General features: G+C 41.1%; 2 gene segments (V, D, J or C); both read left to right on the top strand.

The window, feature by feature from the left end:
• Positions 1–2,996: 2,996 nt before the first annotated feature.
• LOC131185853 (immunoglobulin lambda variable 2-11-like) lies at positions 2,997–3,574 on the top strand. The segment is given in 2 exon segments: positions 2,997–3,090; positions 3,255–3,574. Coding segments are annotated over 2 exon segments (366 nt in total).
• A 3,485-nt stretch (positions 3,575–7,059) lies between these two features.
• On the top strand, positions 7,060–7,620 carry LOC131185891 (immunoglobulin lambda variable 4-60-like). The segment is given in 2 exon segments: positions 7,060–7,130; positions 7,286–7,620. Coding segments are annotated over 2 exon segments (366 nt in total).
• Positions 7,621–14,719: the final 7,099 nt, after the last annotated feature.

The following is a 14,719-nucleotide window of genomic DNA, read 5'->3' as shown; positions in this document are numbered from 1 at the left end:
TGCTGCACCGATCATCATCATCGTCTTTTTAACGACCCCATAATTCCTTGCAATGGGGTAAAGTCTGGACAACTGAATGGAGCTAGTAAGAGTGTTGTTGTTTTTTAAATTTGCATTTATACCCCGCCCTTCTCCAAAGACTCAGGGTGGCTTACACTATGTTAGCAATAGTCTTCATTCTATTTGTATATTTATATACAAAGTCAACTTATTGCCCCCAACAATCTGGGTCCTCATTTTACCTACCTTATAAAGGATGGAAGGCTGAGTCAACCTTGGGCCTGGTGGGACTAGAACCTGCAGTAATTGCAGGCAGCTGTGTTAATAACAGACTGCATTAGCAGTCTGAGCCACAGAGGCCCCTTTTCATAGCCGGATGCCCTTCCTGCCACCAATGTGGAGTTTTGTTCAGCAGATATATTCTCAGTGTGCCCAGAGAGAGAAATAGCTGCCTCTACTTAGGATCGAACTCGCAGCCTCCTGATTGTGAGGCGAGAGCTCCACCCCTAGGCCGCCGCACCACTCTAATGCTGCAATGGTCATAAATGTGAAAAATGGTCATGTCACTTTTTTCAGTACCGTTGTAACTTCGAATAGTGACTAAATGAACTGTTGTAAGTTGAGGACAATTTGCAATACAATATAGGGGATGCTTTGGACTACAGGTCCCATTAGTCAGCTTTCTGGGGTGAGGGCTGGTGGGAATTACCTCTCTTGCAATAGAACTGCCCTCTAGTAAATTCAAGCCTTTTTTTTCTATGTTTTTGTGTTTTGCTTACATTTTCCCCACCATGTTACAATCTTGCCAAGCAGCCCTTGTGCAAAATATGTTACTTTTTCCAGTTTCTTTTTAAAGGAAAAAAAAAATGCAGGATTTGCTTTCTTTGCTTTCTAAGAATACTGCTTAAATGTTTCAAATGGAGGAGGTTTTGATATATGATTCTTAGTCCATGGAAATGAAAGAAATGGATCCAAAGTTGAAACAGTTTCTTCCTTTCTCTGTTACAGGAACTCTGTTGCCCAGAAAAATGTATCAACAAATGAGTAGCATCATGACCAATCTGGCTATGCTCGCCCAGCATGCTAAACCATGTTTCTCCTTTGCCATTCATGTGTTCTGCTGAACCCAATAAGCCATAGATAAAAATGGTTTAATGCTATAAGTAACTATTACCTTTGTGTGTGTGTATGTGTGCCTAAAAAGGATGAATTTCAAACAAAAGCCAAATTTCATTAAACGAAATTCTTTTATTTAATCAAGGAGAGAAGCAACCTAGAACTAAGGAGGAATTAACACAACAATTAACCAGTGGAATGACTTGCTTTCAGAAGTTGTTGGTGCTCCGTTGTTGGAGGCTGATTCCTAGCCTGGTGCCTTTAACCACAACTCCAAATTGTCTGCTGCAGAATTTAAAATCGACTGACACAATTTTTTTTTTTTGATAACATGTCAAAAAATAATGTTCCAACAAATAATGTTCATGTCAAACAAATAATGTTCTAAACAATAAAGTCAAGGATAGCCTTCTTTTTATAGAGAACAAAGTTTAAGCCTGAAAATAAGAATTTTACATGATCTTCCTCCCTCTCTGTGTATATCTCTGTGTGTGTATGTTTTGCTCGCCCTCTCTCTCTCTCTCTCTCTCTCTCTGTATGTATGTTTCGGTCGTGACAGTAGTGAGAACAATTTCCTTCTTAGCTTTGGACTGAGCTGCAAAGCTTAAAAGGAGAGAAACGGGCAAGGATATGCAAAGCATTGTAAATTGCTTTTTTTTTTTTAGCACCAAGGGGCTAAACACCAGTTTTATTACTCCTATTATGGAAAATTGTTCAAAGAGACTTGTGTTTCCTCGGAGATTAGGAAATCGTATGTTGGCCTTACATTACTCCCTTCACAAACCAGAGGAGAGGGCAGGAAACCTCACGGTGAGCCTCAGAAACACACCGCACTTCACATTTGAACATCTGCTTCAGGCTTGGCTTTGCAAGAAACCTCTCAGCATAGTTTTTCTCGATTGCCGGGTTGCAGGAGACCGATGGAGTTTTATGCACTCACCTCCTTTAATTTTGCAAATTAACAGCCTATCATTCCAAGAGTGAGATCTTTTTTTTTTTTTTTTTTTTTTGAATTTATATCCCGCCCTTCTCCGAAAACTCAGGGTGGCTTACATTGTGTAAGGCAATAGTCTCATTCTATTTGTATATTTATATACAAAGTCAACTTATTGCCCCCCCCCCCAACAATCTGGGTCCTCATTTTACCTACCTTATAAAGGATGGAAGGCTGAGTCAACCTTGGGCCTGGTGGGACTCGAGCCTGCAGTAATTGCAGGCACCTGTGTGTTAATAACAGGCTATATTAGCCTGTTGAGCCACTTCCCAGCCAATCTTAGATTATTCTTGCTATCAATAAAGATCATTATCAACCTCATTATCAGCCTTTCATATGCCCCCATCTATTCTCTGCCTCCTGAATCCCAGCTGATTGGGAGGAAATGGGGATTTTGCAGTAACCTTCCCCTGGAGTGGGGAGGGAATGGAGATTTTACAGTATTCTTCCCCAGAGTGGGGTGGGAATGGAGATTTTACAGTATCCTTCCCCTGCCACGCCCACCAAGCCACACCCACAGAACCGGTAGTAAAAAAAATTGAAACCCACCACTGCTACACTCCAAGCACAATTACACAATTTCAACAAAGATACCCTTCACTGCTCTTTTGTTTCGGACCAAATGTGATGCCCAAGGCAATCTGATAGAATTTGTCCTGCTCAGGTCCTACATTGTGACCGAAAACCTGAATGAAGGCATCTTCTTAAGACTTTCCTCTATGCAAATGTCTTCTCCATTCGTTGACCAATCTACTTTGACCAGATGGATTAGTCTGAAAATGGGGTGGCTCATAAAATCAAGGAAAGCCAATCAGTGTGTCTTAATTTGCATGGATCTTTCTTCAGGTCTAGAAAGACTTAAGTAAGAAGGCAGAAGGATCCCAGCTAGATATTCTTTGGTTTTGGATAGGGGGAATTTTTGAAGGAAAACACCATGGCCTGGACATTGGTTTTCTTTTCACTTCTCAGTTCTTTCTCATGTAAGTATGTGGAGAACCTTTTCTTAAATTCTCTAATAAACACTGTCTAATTTCCACAATATAAAATCCTATATGGTCCATCCAAAGGTTGGTTCTGGGATTTTTGAAGGCCCAGATAATATAACAAATTACGATTTCCTCTTTTATTTTTTTACCTTGTAAAGGTGTCACTTCACAGCCCACCTTGACTCAGTCTGTCTCCCAGTCTGGATCTCCAGGATTGACAATTAAACTCTCCTGTGCCATCAGTAGCGATCCAAACTACATCGGCTGGATTCGGCAGAGATCTGGGGAAACCCCTCGCTTTGTGCACTGTGATGGCTGCAGCAGCAGGGGACCAGGGATCCCAGACCGATTCACGGGAACCCGATCAGGCAACAACGGCTACTTAACCATCACCAATCTTCAGGCTGAAGACGAGGCAGATTATTACTGTTACATGTGGTATGGCGGTGGTGCAGTGTTCCACGGTGAGACAATTTAATGGGGAACTGAGACAAAAACTTTCTTCCTTGGCAGAGCAAAGAGCTGCTCAAAAGTTGCCTTCGTCTTTCTTTGGTCTAATCTAAGAGTTTTGCAGGCCGTCTTTTCCAGGCAGAGATTGACCAGAGATCCATCCTCCAGAAGAAATATCCAATTTAAACACACAAACACAAAGGAAAAAAAAGTCTCCAATTCTTCTGGTCACAAGAATAAAACGATGAGTGTAAAGAAAGGTTAACATACATTTTGGTTCTCACTTGTTTAGTAGTCCACTGAATTCTTTCCCTACGTTGACATATTTTGCAGTTGAAAATTATGAACAATGAAATGGGAGAAATAGATTTTTTAATCTAACATTTAGAGCCGTGGTGGCTCAGGCTGTAAGATAGCCTGTTATTAAAACACAGCAGCCTGCAATTACTGCAGGCTCGAATCCCACCAGGCCCAAGGTTGACTCAGCCTTCCATCCTTTATAAGGTAGGTAAAATGAGGACCCAGATTGTTGGGGGGGGGCAATAAGTTGACTTTGTAAATATACAAATAGAATGAGACTATTGCCTTGCGCACTGTAAGCCGCCCTGAGTCTTCGGAGAAGGGCGGGATATAAATGTAAATTTAAAAAAAAAATCAAAAAGTTATATGATGAATTCTCCTCGTGCAGATCTGAAGTAAGTTCTTCTGACCCTGCCCTTCCTCGTGTCTCTCTCCTCTTCTCTGCATCCCACCCCACCCCACCCCTAAAATAGTCCAAATGGACTTCTCACAAGAAACTTTGGAAATCCAACAAAACACTTCATGAAATCAAGACAAAGATTGGAGGTAGCTTATCCTTGGGATCTACAGCCATAGCAATTCAGTTCTGATGGAAACATCTCAAGATATTTCCCGTATCACTGTGATTAGAGGGGTCATTAACATTTCCTTTTAGGTTCTTCTTTTAATTTTTGCTCATGAAAGCACAGAAGGATCTACCTTTCTGCCAATGAGGAGTTATCTTTATAAAGCCATTATGCAAGAATCTTGGAAACAGAGGAAATCGGTGGTGTTTTTTGGGAATTTGCCCTCACTTTTTGTTAAGCCAGGTCAAGAATCACGTATCCCTGGGAATGAACTCGAGTTAAATGTTAGATTAAATAAATTAAAAGGATGATGTTTATTTGTTTGATACACAAATATGGACTATAAGGTATGCCAAATATATTTGAGAAAGCGAACATGGACTATAAGGCATATTGAAGAATACCTGATGGTGTAATATCGGAAGTTGGAATTTATTTATTTATTTATTTATTAAATTTTTATACCACCCTTCTCCCGAAGGACTCAGGGCGGTGTACAGCCAAAGATAAAACACAATACATATACAATTAAAACCAACAATTAAAACCTAGCAAATTTCAAAAGGCTGATAATTAAAAGTTTAAATTTAAAATTATAAAAAAATTAAAAAACCCAATAAAAACCCCAATTTAAGATTATAACTATAAAAACCATTATGCCAGTCCCGCTTGAATAAATAAATATGTTTTTAGCTCACGACGGAAGGTCCGAAGATCAGGCACTTGACGTAGGCCAGGGGGAAGTTCATTCCAGAGCATCGATGCTCCAACAGAGAAGGCCCTACTCCTGGGAGCCGCCAGCCGTCACTGTTTGAATGTCGCTTATTGTTGAAGAATGGACAGTAAAATCTATGAACTTAGATGGTAATGTGGAAATATCGTATTCGAAGGATTGCTTATGCAAGATACATACAAGAAAGGAGAAGATAGACTGATATTTAAAAATTGGACTGAAAGACTAAAAAGTTAAATAGTCTACAAATGGAAAGATTGTAAATTGTATTGCTACAATCTTTTCTTCGTTTTTATGGAAAAGGGGAGTTAAAGGCTTAGAGAGAGGTGGGAGTTTTTGGATGATTAGTATATTTTAGTTTGTGATTGTGGATACTATACCCTGTATTTGCTCTGGGAAGTCTGGGGGGGGGAGGAGGGAAGGGGGAGGGAGAGGGTTAGGATGGGAGGGATGGGGGGGGGACATATGGGGAAAAATTTTGTAAAACTTTTTTAATTAAAATAAATAAATAAATAAAAGAATATATATAAAAAAGAATCATCTATCCCAGGGATTCCAAAAATGGGGGGGAAATAAGGATATGTTGCTGTATTTTGTATAACAACAAAATCTTGGAAACCTGCCTAACTTTCTGTGTTATTGATTTATGCTAAACCAAATTTAGATGCTGTTCTTGAGAATTTCTTTCTTATGTGTTTTTCTCTCTCTGGATGTTGATTGCGTAATCTTCTCTGGACAACCAGGTGACCCAACTCAACCAAGGATGAAAGACCTGGAAGGAACCTGCTTTGCTCTGAAGAGGAAAGAAGGAACCCTGCAAAAATTTGGGGCTGGGATCACCTTTCTCAAAGATGTATTTTGTATGGGAGAAGGTATCACCCAGTTATGATCACAGGGTTTGACAACAGGGGGCGCCACCTTCCTAGAAATGCACTCAGCCAAACATCTGCCACCAATCCTGAAACTCTCCTCTGTGCAACAGACTGAGAACTTTCACCAGCTGCAAAATGCAGATGTCAAGAAAGAAAAGTCAATAAACAGCTGGTGACATCAGAGGTGTTTTATAGAAGAGGATGTTGGTCAACTCTGGAGTCTGTTTCAAGTCAGTAAACTCTTTTTTTTTTTTTTAGGGAGATTCCCATATTTTTCAGATGTAGAATTAATACCCATGGATCTACACTGACAAAAATGTCTTTAGGTGGCTTCAAGGCTGTTTTCTTTTGGTTGTCTGGAATAACAACAGCAGATCAGTCCATACTGAAAAGGGTTGAGAGGTTGACAATGTCATTCAGGATCTGTAATTAATTCTTGTAGAGTTTCTTGCTTTGGATTCTCCATGGACCGATCCACTGGACTTCATCTCCTCAATTTAGAGGCCAGCCAGTACTCCAAATTGGCCCTTGCTTATCTAGGAAATTCACAAGGGGACATCCTGGAAGAGTTCAAAGGCAACCTGCCATGTTACCTTGAGCTAAATCAACTTGGAAGTAGAAGGAGGCATGGCATAGATCAATAGTGACCAGGGTTGCAGATTAAGTAAGCCAAACGAAGTAATTGTCCCATTTTAGGATGAAAACATAATTACAGCATAGGTAAAAACACCAGGACACAATTGGCTGCTTCCAGATGATGTGCTGTTGATAGTAGACACATCAATTAGTCTTCTGGTAAAACTGGTCCTGCTGAAATCCCCATCTTGACTTCATTCTTTGTGAATGCCTTTCTCCTAAATTTCCCAAGGTATGACTTAAAACCCCAATAAAGACCTTTTCTTAACCCTTCCCTTTATGCAAATATCTCCTCTGCTCATTGGTCAAAACCAGTTCAAAGAAAGCCAATCAATGTACTTATATTTGCATAGACTTTTCTTCAATTCTAGGAGGACTTAAGTAAGAAGATAGAAGGATTCCAGAAGGGAGACCTTTTGAAGGGAAGCACCATGGCCTGGACACTGGTTTTCCTTTCCCTTCTTACTTATTTCTCATGTAAGTATGTGGAGGACCTCTTCTTAAACTCTCCAATAAACACTCTCTGGTCTTCACCATGTAAAATCCTATTTGGTCCATGCAAAGGATGTTTCTGGGATTTTTGGAGACCCACATAATATTACTGTTTCCTCTTTTTCCTCCACTTTGTAAAGGTGTCGCTTCACAGCCCACCTTGACTCAGCCTGTCTCCCAGTCTGGATCTCCAAGAGAGACAATTAAACTCCCCTGTGCCATTAGTAGCAACCCAAGCAACATTCGGTGGGTTCAACAGAGATCTGGAGAAGCCCCTCGCTTTGTGCACTGTGATGGCTGCAGCAGCAGAGGACCAGGGATCCCAGAGCGATTCACGGCAACCCGATCAGGCAACAACGGCTACTTAACCATCACCAACTTTCAGGCTGAAGACGTGGCTGATTATTATTGCTTTATGTGGTATAGCAATGGTAACGTGTTCCACAGTGATACAAACTGATGAGGAACTGAGACAAAAACCTTCTTCCTCTGCAAAGCAGCAGATTGCTGAATGGTTGCGTTAGTCTTTCTTTGGTCTAATAATCTAAGGGCTCTACTTGTCATCTCTTCCAGGCAGAGATTAAACCAGAGAGCCATCCTCCAGAAGTAGAATCCAACTATAACACACAAACGCAAGAAAAAAATCCTTCACTCTTTTAATCACGAGACTGAAATAACTAGTGTAGAGAAATGTTAACATATATCCACATATAGTAGTTCTTGCTTGTTCGGTAATCTAAGAGTGAAGGGACAATAAAGGAAGCAGCTTTGCCCTGAGAATAAGTGAAGACATGTTCTGTCCTCCCTCGCCTCCGTCCGAATGATGGCTTAATTAGCCATCACTATCAGCTCTGGCAGCAGAATAGCCAGCGTCTGCCAAGAGCCTCCGTTATCTTCCACGACGCTGGTGAGTCACCTAGAAACAAACTTCAGCTCGTAATCAGTGGATTTGCCTGTTACAAAGAGACACAGCAGCTCTTGCTGCCTTTTATATCCTGTGGGGTGTGGCTCCATGACTCAGCACTTCCTAGGCCTGCCCCACCCTTGCTTCTGTTGATCCCTCCTCTCCTGCCTACGAAACCAAGCCTGATTGCCGTCAGCTGGGTCTGAAGGCGTGGCCTGGGGGGGGAAAGAGTCAGGGGATGGAGGCCTTGTTATCTCTTCCACCTGGCCTGTTTCTGGCTCCTGGAGCTGAGCCAGGGAAGCTGGTGCTCCCAAGGTAAGTCCTGACGGCCCTTCCCCCTCACTTTCCAAGTCACTTTCTGGCAGCAAGGCCGGCTCGGGGGGTGCAACAAGACAAGACATCGGGCACTTTGCTGTCAAACGTATTTGGAATGGAAGAAAGTGTCACCCAGTTAAGGCTACAGGGTGCCACCCTCCTAGAAATGCACCACAGCAACCTTGTGCCACCACGCCTGAAACTCTCCCCTGTGCAGCAGCAATTTCACCAGCTGCAAAATTCCTCCTGCAGATGTCAAGAAAGGAAAAAGAACCACATTTTATAATCAGTTTGTGATATTGGAAGTGTTGTGTATAGGAGGATGTGGGAAACTCTGGAGAATTTTCTATGTCCAGAAACTCTTTTGAGGGAAATTCCCATGTTATTGCAGTCTTACCGTAAATTCTCATAGTGTTGCCAAATGTTCCTTTATTCTGTTTCTCCTTCTTGTCTCGAATTGCATAGCAGGTCTGTTGGGCTGAAATGTGTTAAGGGGTGAAGGATTCACCCAAGATCCATTGTAAAGCTTTGCAGGGTTTGTTGGTTTGTACCTGACATGATTTGTTAATAAAGGAATTGAACTTCATCCCCTGAATTTGGAATCCTGGAAATCATCAAAATGAGACATTCTTCTTGGAGAACTTCAGAGGGGACATGCTGGAGATAATCAAAGACAAAGCAACTCTTCTCTTCCGGATAATCTTGGGTTGAATTTACTTGGAAACAAAAGGACAGAAAAATGGATAGCCTTCCCATTTGCATTCCACAAAAACCTGGAATTGTTAGAGATTGCCAGGTGATGGAGACAAGGAAATAAAAGAAGGGAATGGGATACTTTTTACCAGCAAAACACAATTTCAGCAGAACAAGTTCAAGACAGATAGTTTCAGCTATCTTTTTTTTATATATAAAGTTTTTATTGCAGGAGAAATATGGTGTCCAAGGAAGTCTGATAGAACTTGTCCCATTCAAAGTCCCACATTATGATCGAAAGGCTAAATAAATGCTTCTTCTTAAGCATTACCTCTATGTAAATATCTTCTCCGTCATTGGTCAAAACCAGTCCAATGAAAGCCAATCAATTAGTACCTTTATTTGCATGGACCTTTCTTCCATTCTAGGAGGACTTAAGTAAGAAGGCAGAAGGATCCCAGGTAGATATTCTTTGATTTTGGAAAGGGAGGCCTTTTGAAGGAAAGTACCATGGCCTGGTTTTCCTTTCACTTCTCAGTTATTTCTCATGTAAGTATGTGAAGAACCTCTTCTTTAACTGGCCAATAAAAACTCTCTAGTTTGCACAACATAAAAACCAATATTGTCCATCCAAAGGCTGGTTCTGAGATTTTTGAAGGCCCACATAATATAACAAATCTACATTCTTCCCTCTTTTTATCTTATTTCGTAAAGGCGTCACTTCACAATCCATCTTGACTCAACCGGTCTCCCAGTAGGGATCTCTAGGAGGGACAATGAAACTCTCCTGTGCATTCAGCAGCAGTCCAAATACTATTGGCAGGCTTCAGCAGAGATCTGGGGGGATCCCTCGCTTTGTGCACTGTGATGGCTGCAGCAGAGGAGCAGCGATCCCAGACCGATTCACGGGAACCCGATCAGACAACAACGCCTATTTAACCATCACCAACCTTCAGGCTGGAGATGAGGCTGATTATTATTGTCACATGTGGAATAATAGGTTGCACAGTGAGACAATCTAATGGGGAACTGAGACAAAAACCTTCTTCCTTCGCAGAGCACAGAACTGTTTTTCATTAGAGTTTCAATAGAAACTCTATTAGTCACATCAATTCACAATTTCTGGAAATGCCTCAAGATGTTTCCATTATCACTGTGCCCAGAAGGGTTGTTGACTTTTTCTTACATTTTCTTGTTTCACTATTTCCTCATGGAAGCATAGACGGATCTATGATTCTGCCGATGAGGAATTATGTTACTGATGCTATTACACAAACAATCTTGGAAACAGAGGAAATTGGCGATGTTGAATGAGAAGACCAGCTCCAGTCTTCTGGGTACCCTTGGGGTAATAAAATAATAAAATAAAATAAATAATTGGGGCAAATCAATTTGGCAGTGGAAGGACACAAAGATAAGAAAACTTTCCCTTTGGGTTCCAGAACACCAAATCCTGTTTGAAAATTCCACGGGATGCTGAGAAGTAAATTTATTTTTTATTTTTATTTATTTTGTCACAACGTTATATATAAGCATAAGCATGAAATAACTATACAATATATAAGCATATATATAACCATAAGTATGCAATAACTATATGAAATTGTATACAATCAAAAGGAACATTAGGACAGGAACGGTAGGCACGTTGGTGCTCTTATGCACGTCCCTTACAGACCTCTTAGGACTGGGGTGAGGTCAATAGTAGATAGTTTTTGGTTAAATAAAAGGAGAGAGTGTTACGTTTCTTAAAATGAAAACTCAAGGACAGAAAAATGACTTGAACAAAGTCATATTAGTTGCCCTTTCTTCCCAGGGGAAATTTTATGTCCAGGGCAATCTGGTAGAATTTCTCCTAACTTCTTTTCATACATGTGAGTTTGAAGAGGTTCCCAAAGCCAAGAAAAGAAGACTGTGTGGTTGGCACACTCAACTTGTTTCACTTACTTATTTATTCACAGAGTTTATTGTGGGTACAAGGCTGATCTCTTGGAGTTCAATTAAATACTATTTTTTTCACTCCTTCTGGCCAATGAGGCACGTAGATATTTGCATGCGCTTTTAGGTCAGAGCTTAAGAGAGAATGAGGAAGTGAGAGCCACTAGAATCCTTGGCTTTGGATTGGGACTAAATTGGACTTTGCTCCCCTTAGTTTTCTGCATCATGGTCTGGACTCTGCTGCTACTTCTCTTCTCTTATTCTCCAGGTGAACTCAAAACACCCAACTTGGCTATTTTTTCACACGAGGCAATCCCGTTTGCTTCCGCTTCCCATCTTTGAAGGGTTTTCAATATTGATTTTTCTCCTTTCAGGTGCAATATGTCAGTACACCCTGACTCAGGAACTTGCCCTCTCTGCATCTCTTGGGAAGCCAGTAAAACTCTCCTGCAATATTAGCAGTGGATATCATTTTGGTAGCTTCCACTGGTACCAGCAAAAGGGAGGAGAAAGACCCAGGTTTCTGCTGTTTTATAATACAACCTCCAGAGAGACAAAATTTGGCCCTGAGGCCTCTGGTCATTTCTCTGCCTCTACAAACACCCCTAAGAATGCCGCTTTCTTAACCATCACTAATGTGCAGGGAAAAGATGAAGGGGACTATTATTGTGTTGCTGGGAAACACAGTGAGCAAAGTCAAAGCGAAGCTTCATCATAAACCTCCCATAAGTTTAGATCTTCCATGCATCACCACCCACACTTCAACTCTCTGCTTTCTTCAACACGTCTCTTTAGTATTCTCTCAATCACGTCAAGCAATGACTCTGAACTCACTTATTCCATTTCCAATCATGGATCATGACCAAAGTCACGGGAAAGTTACGTGCTTTCCTCTCCTACTTTTCTACCATGCATGATTGCATGATCTTCTTTCAGCATCAAGACAACTCAACTCAACCAAGTGTGAAGGGACAATCAAGGAACCGGCATTGCTCTGAAAGAAACTGAAGGCACCTTGAAGACATTTGAAGCTCGGGCACTTTTCTCTCAAGCTTATTTGGAATAGAAGAAAGTGTCACCCAGTTAAGGCTACAGGACCAGACAGCAGAGGGTGCCACCCTCCTAGAAATGCACCAAGCGAACCTTGTGCCACCACGCCTGAAACTCTCCCCTGTGCAACAGACTGAGCAATTTCACCAGCTGCAAAACACCTCATGCAGAATTGCAGATGTCAAGAAAGGAAAACGAATCAGATTTTATAATCAGTTTGCGACATCTGAGGTGTTGTGTAGAGGAGGATATGGGAGAACTCTGGAGAAATTTTTATGTCCGGAAACTCTTTTTGTTTGAGGGAAATTCCCATGTTATTGCAGTCTATAGAGTTGCAATGAGTTTTTTCCCCCCCCTCCTTGTCTGGAATTGCCTAGCGGGTTTGTAGGGCTGAAATATGTTGGGGGCTGAAGGTTTAACTCAAGATTCATCATAAATCCTTGCATGATTTCTTGGTTTGCACAAGACATGCTTTGTTAGTAGAGGAATAGAACTTCATCCCCCAAATTTAGCATCCAGGCAGTCATCAAAATCAGACATTTTTCTTGGAGAACTTGCTGGAGATAATCTAAAGCAAACCAGCTCCCGTCTTCTGGATAGCCTGGTGTTGAATCTAATTGGAAGTGGAAGGACAGGAAAATAGGATCGTCTTCCCATTTGCATTCCATGGTTACCAGGAAATGTGAGATATTGAGAAGTGATGAAGTAAATAAAAGAAGAGAATGGGAATTTTACAATCAAAACACAATTGCAACAGAAAAAGTTCAGGAAAGACACTTTCAGCTGCCTTTTTATTGCAGGGCAAATGGAATTGTGGTAAAAATTGTTCTGTTCAAAGTCCCACATTATGACAGGAACCCTAAATAAAGGCATCTCCTTAAGCATTCCCTTTATGCAAATGTCTTCTCCACTCATTGGTCAAAACTAGATCAATGAAAGCCAATCAATTAATACCTATATTTGCATGGCCCTTTCTTCCATTCTAGGAGGACTTAAGTAAGAAGGCAGAAGGATCCCAAGTAGATATTCTTTGGTTTTAGGAAGGGAGACCTTTTGAAGGGAAGCACCATGGCCTGGACACTCATTTTCCTTTCCCTTCTTACTTATTTCTCATGTAAGTATGTGGGGGACCTCTTCACAAACTGTCCAATAAAACCTTCCTGGCCTGCACAATATAAAATCCAATATGGTCCATCCAAATGATGGTTCTGAGATTTTTGGAGACCCTTCACATCTTCATTGTTTCCTCTTTCCCCACCCCCGCTTTCTAAAGGCATCAATTCACAGCCCACCTTGACTCAGCCTGCCTCCCAGTCTGGATCTCCCGGATTGACAAATAAACTCACCTGTGCCATCAGCAGCAATCCATATCACGTTGGCTGGATTCAACAGAGATCTGGGGAAGCCCCTCGCTTTGTGCACTATGATGGCGGCAACAGAGGACCAGGGATCCCAGACCGATTCATGGCAACCCGATCAGGCAACAATGGCTACTTAACCATCACCAACCTTCAGCCTGAAGACGAGGCTGATTATTATTGCTTTATGTGGTATAGCAATGGTAACGTGTTCCACAGTGCTACAAACTGATGAGGAACTGAGACAAAAACCTTCTTCCTCTGCAAAGCAGCAAATTGCTGAATTGTTGCGTTAGTCTCTCTTTGATCTAATTATAATGCACTTCAAGCTGTTACTTCCAGGCAGGGGTTGCGCCAGAGACCCATCGTCCGGAAAAAGAATTCAACTAAAACTCACAAGAAAAACACCATCACTCTTTTGGTCTCAAGATTAAAACGATGTGTGTAAGAGACTTGAAATCCTGGGATTAGAAAATTTAGAACTCCGCCGACTCCGACATGACCTGTGTTTAACACACAAAACCATCTATTGCAATATCCTTCCTGTAAAAGACTACTTCAGCTTCAATCGCAATAATACAAGAGCAAACAATAGATTCAAACTTAATGTCAACCGCTTCAAACTTGATTCCAGAAAATATGACTTCTGTAACAGAGTTGTTAACGCTTGGAACTCACTACCTGATTCTATAGTCTCAACTCAAAATCCCAAAAACTTCAACCAAAAACTGTCTACTGTTGACCTCACCCCATTCCTAAGAGGAATAAGGGGCATGCATTAGAGCACAAAAGTGCCTACCGTTCCTGTTCTATTGTTCCCTTTCATTATATCTTTTTTTATATTTTTTATATAATTATGCACCTATAATTAATATAGGTGCATAAGAGCACAAAAGTGCCTACCGTTCCTGTCCTATTGTTCCCTTTCATTATATCTAATTAATATAGTTGATACATACTTTTGCTCATATATATGTTCTTTTCTTTTATGATGTGTTGTTGTTTTATGTCGATGTTTACGCATACTGTTGTTACAAATAAAGAAATGCTAATACATACCCACATGTATTACAATTCTCGCTTGTTTGATCATCCACTGATTTCATGCCCTATGTTAACATTTTGCAGTTGAAAATTATGTTTAGCCTATGAACAAACTTAAAAAAAGGTGGGAGAAATGGACTTTTTAATCGGAAAGTTCTAAGATGAATTCTCCTCATTCAGGTCTGCGGTAGGTTCTCCTTGACCCTGCCCTGCCCTTCCTCGTGTCTCTCTCCACTTCTCTGCGTCCACAAACTTCCCAAGGAAAATGGTCC

Source organism: Ahaetulla prasina, chromosome 15 (genome assembly GCF_028640845.1).
Source record: "Ahaetulla prasina isolate Xishuangbanna chromosome 15, ASM2864084v1, whole genome shotgun sequence".
NCBI lineage: Eukaryota > Metazoa > Chordata > Lepidosauria > Squamata > Colubridae > Ahaetulla > Ahaetulla prasina.
The sequence above is the reverse complement of the archived record's forward strand: the minus strand, read 5'-3'. Positions and strand labels throughout refer to the sequence as shown.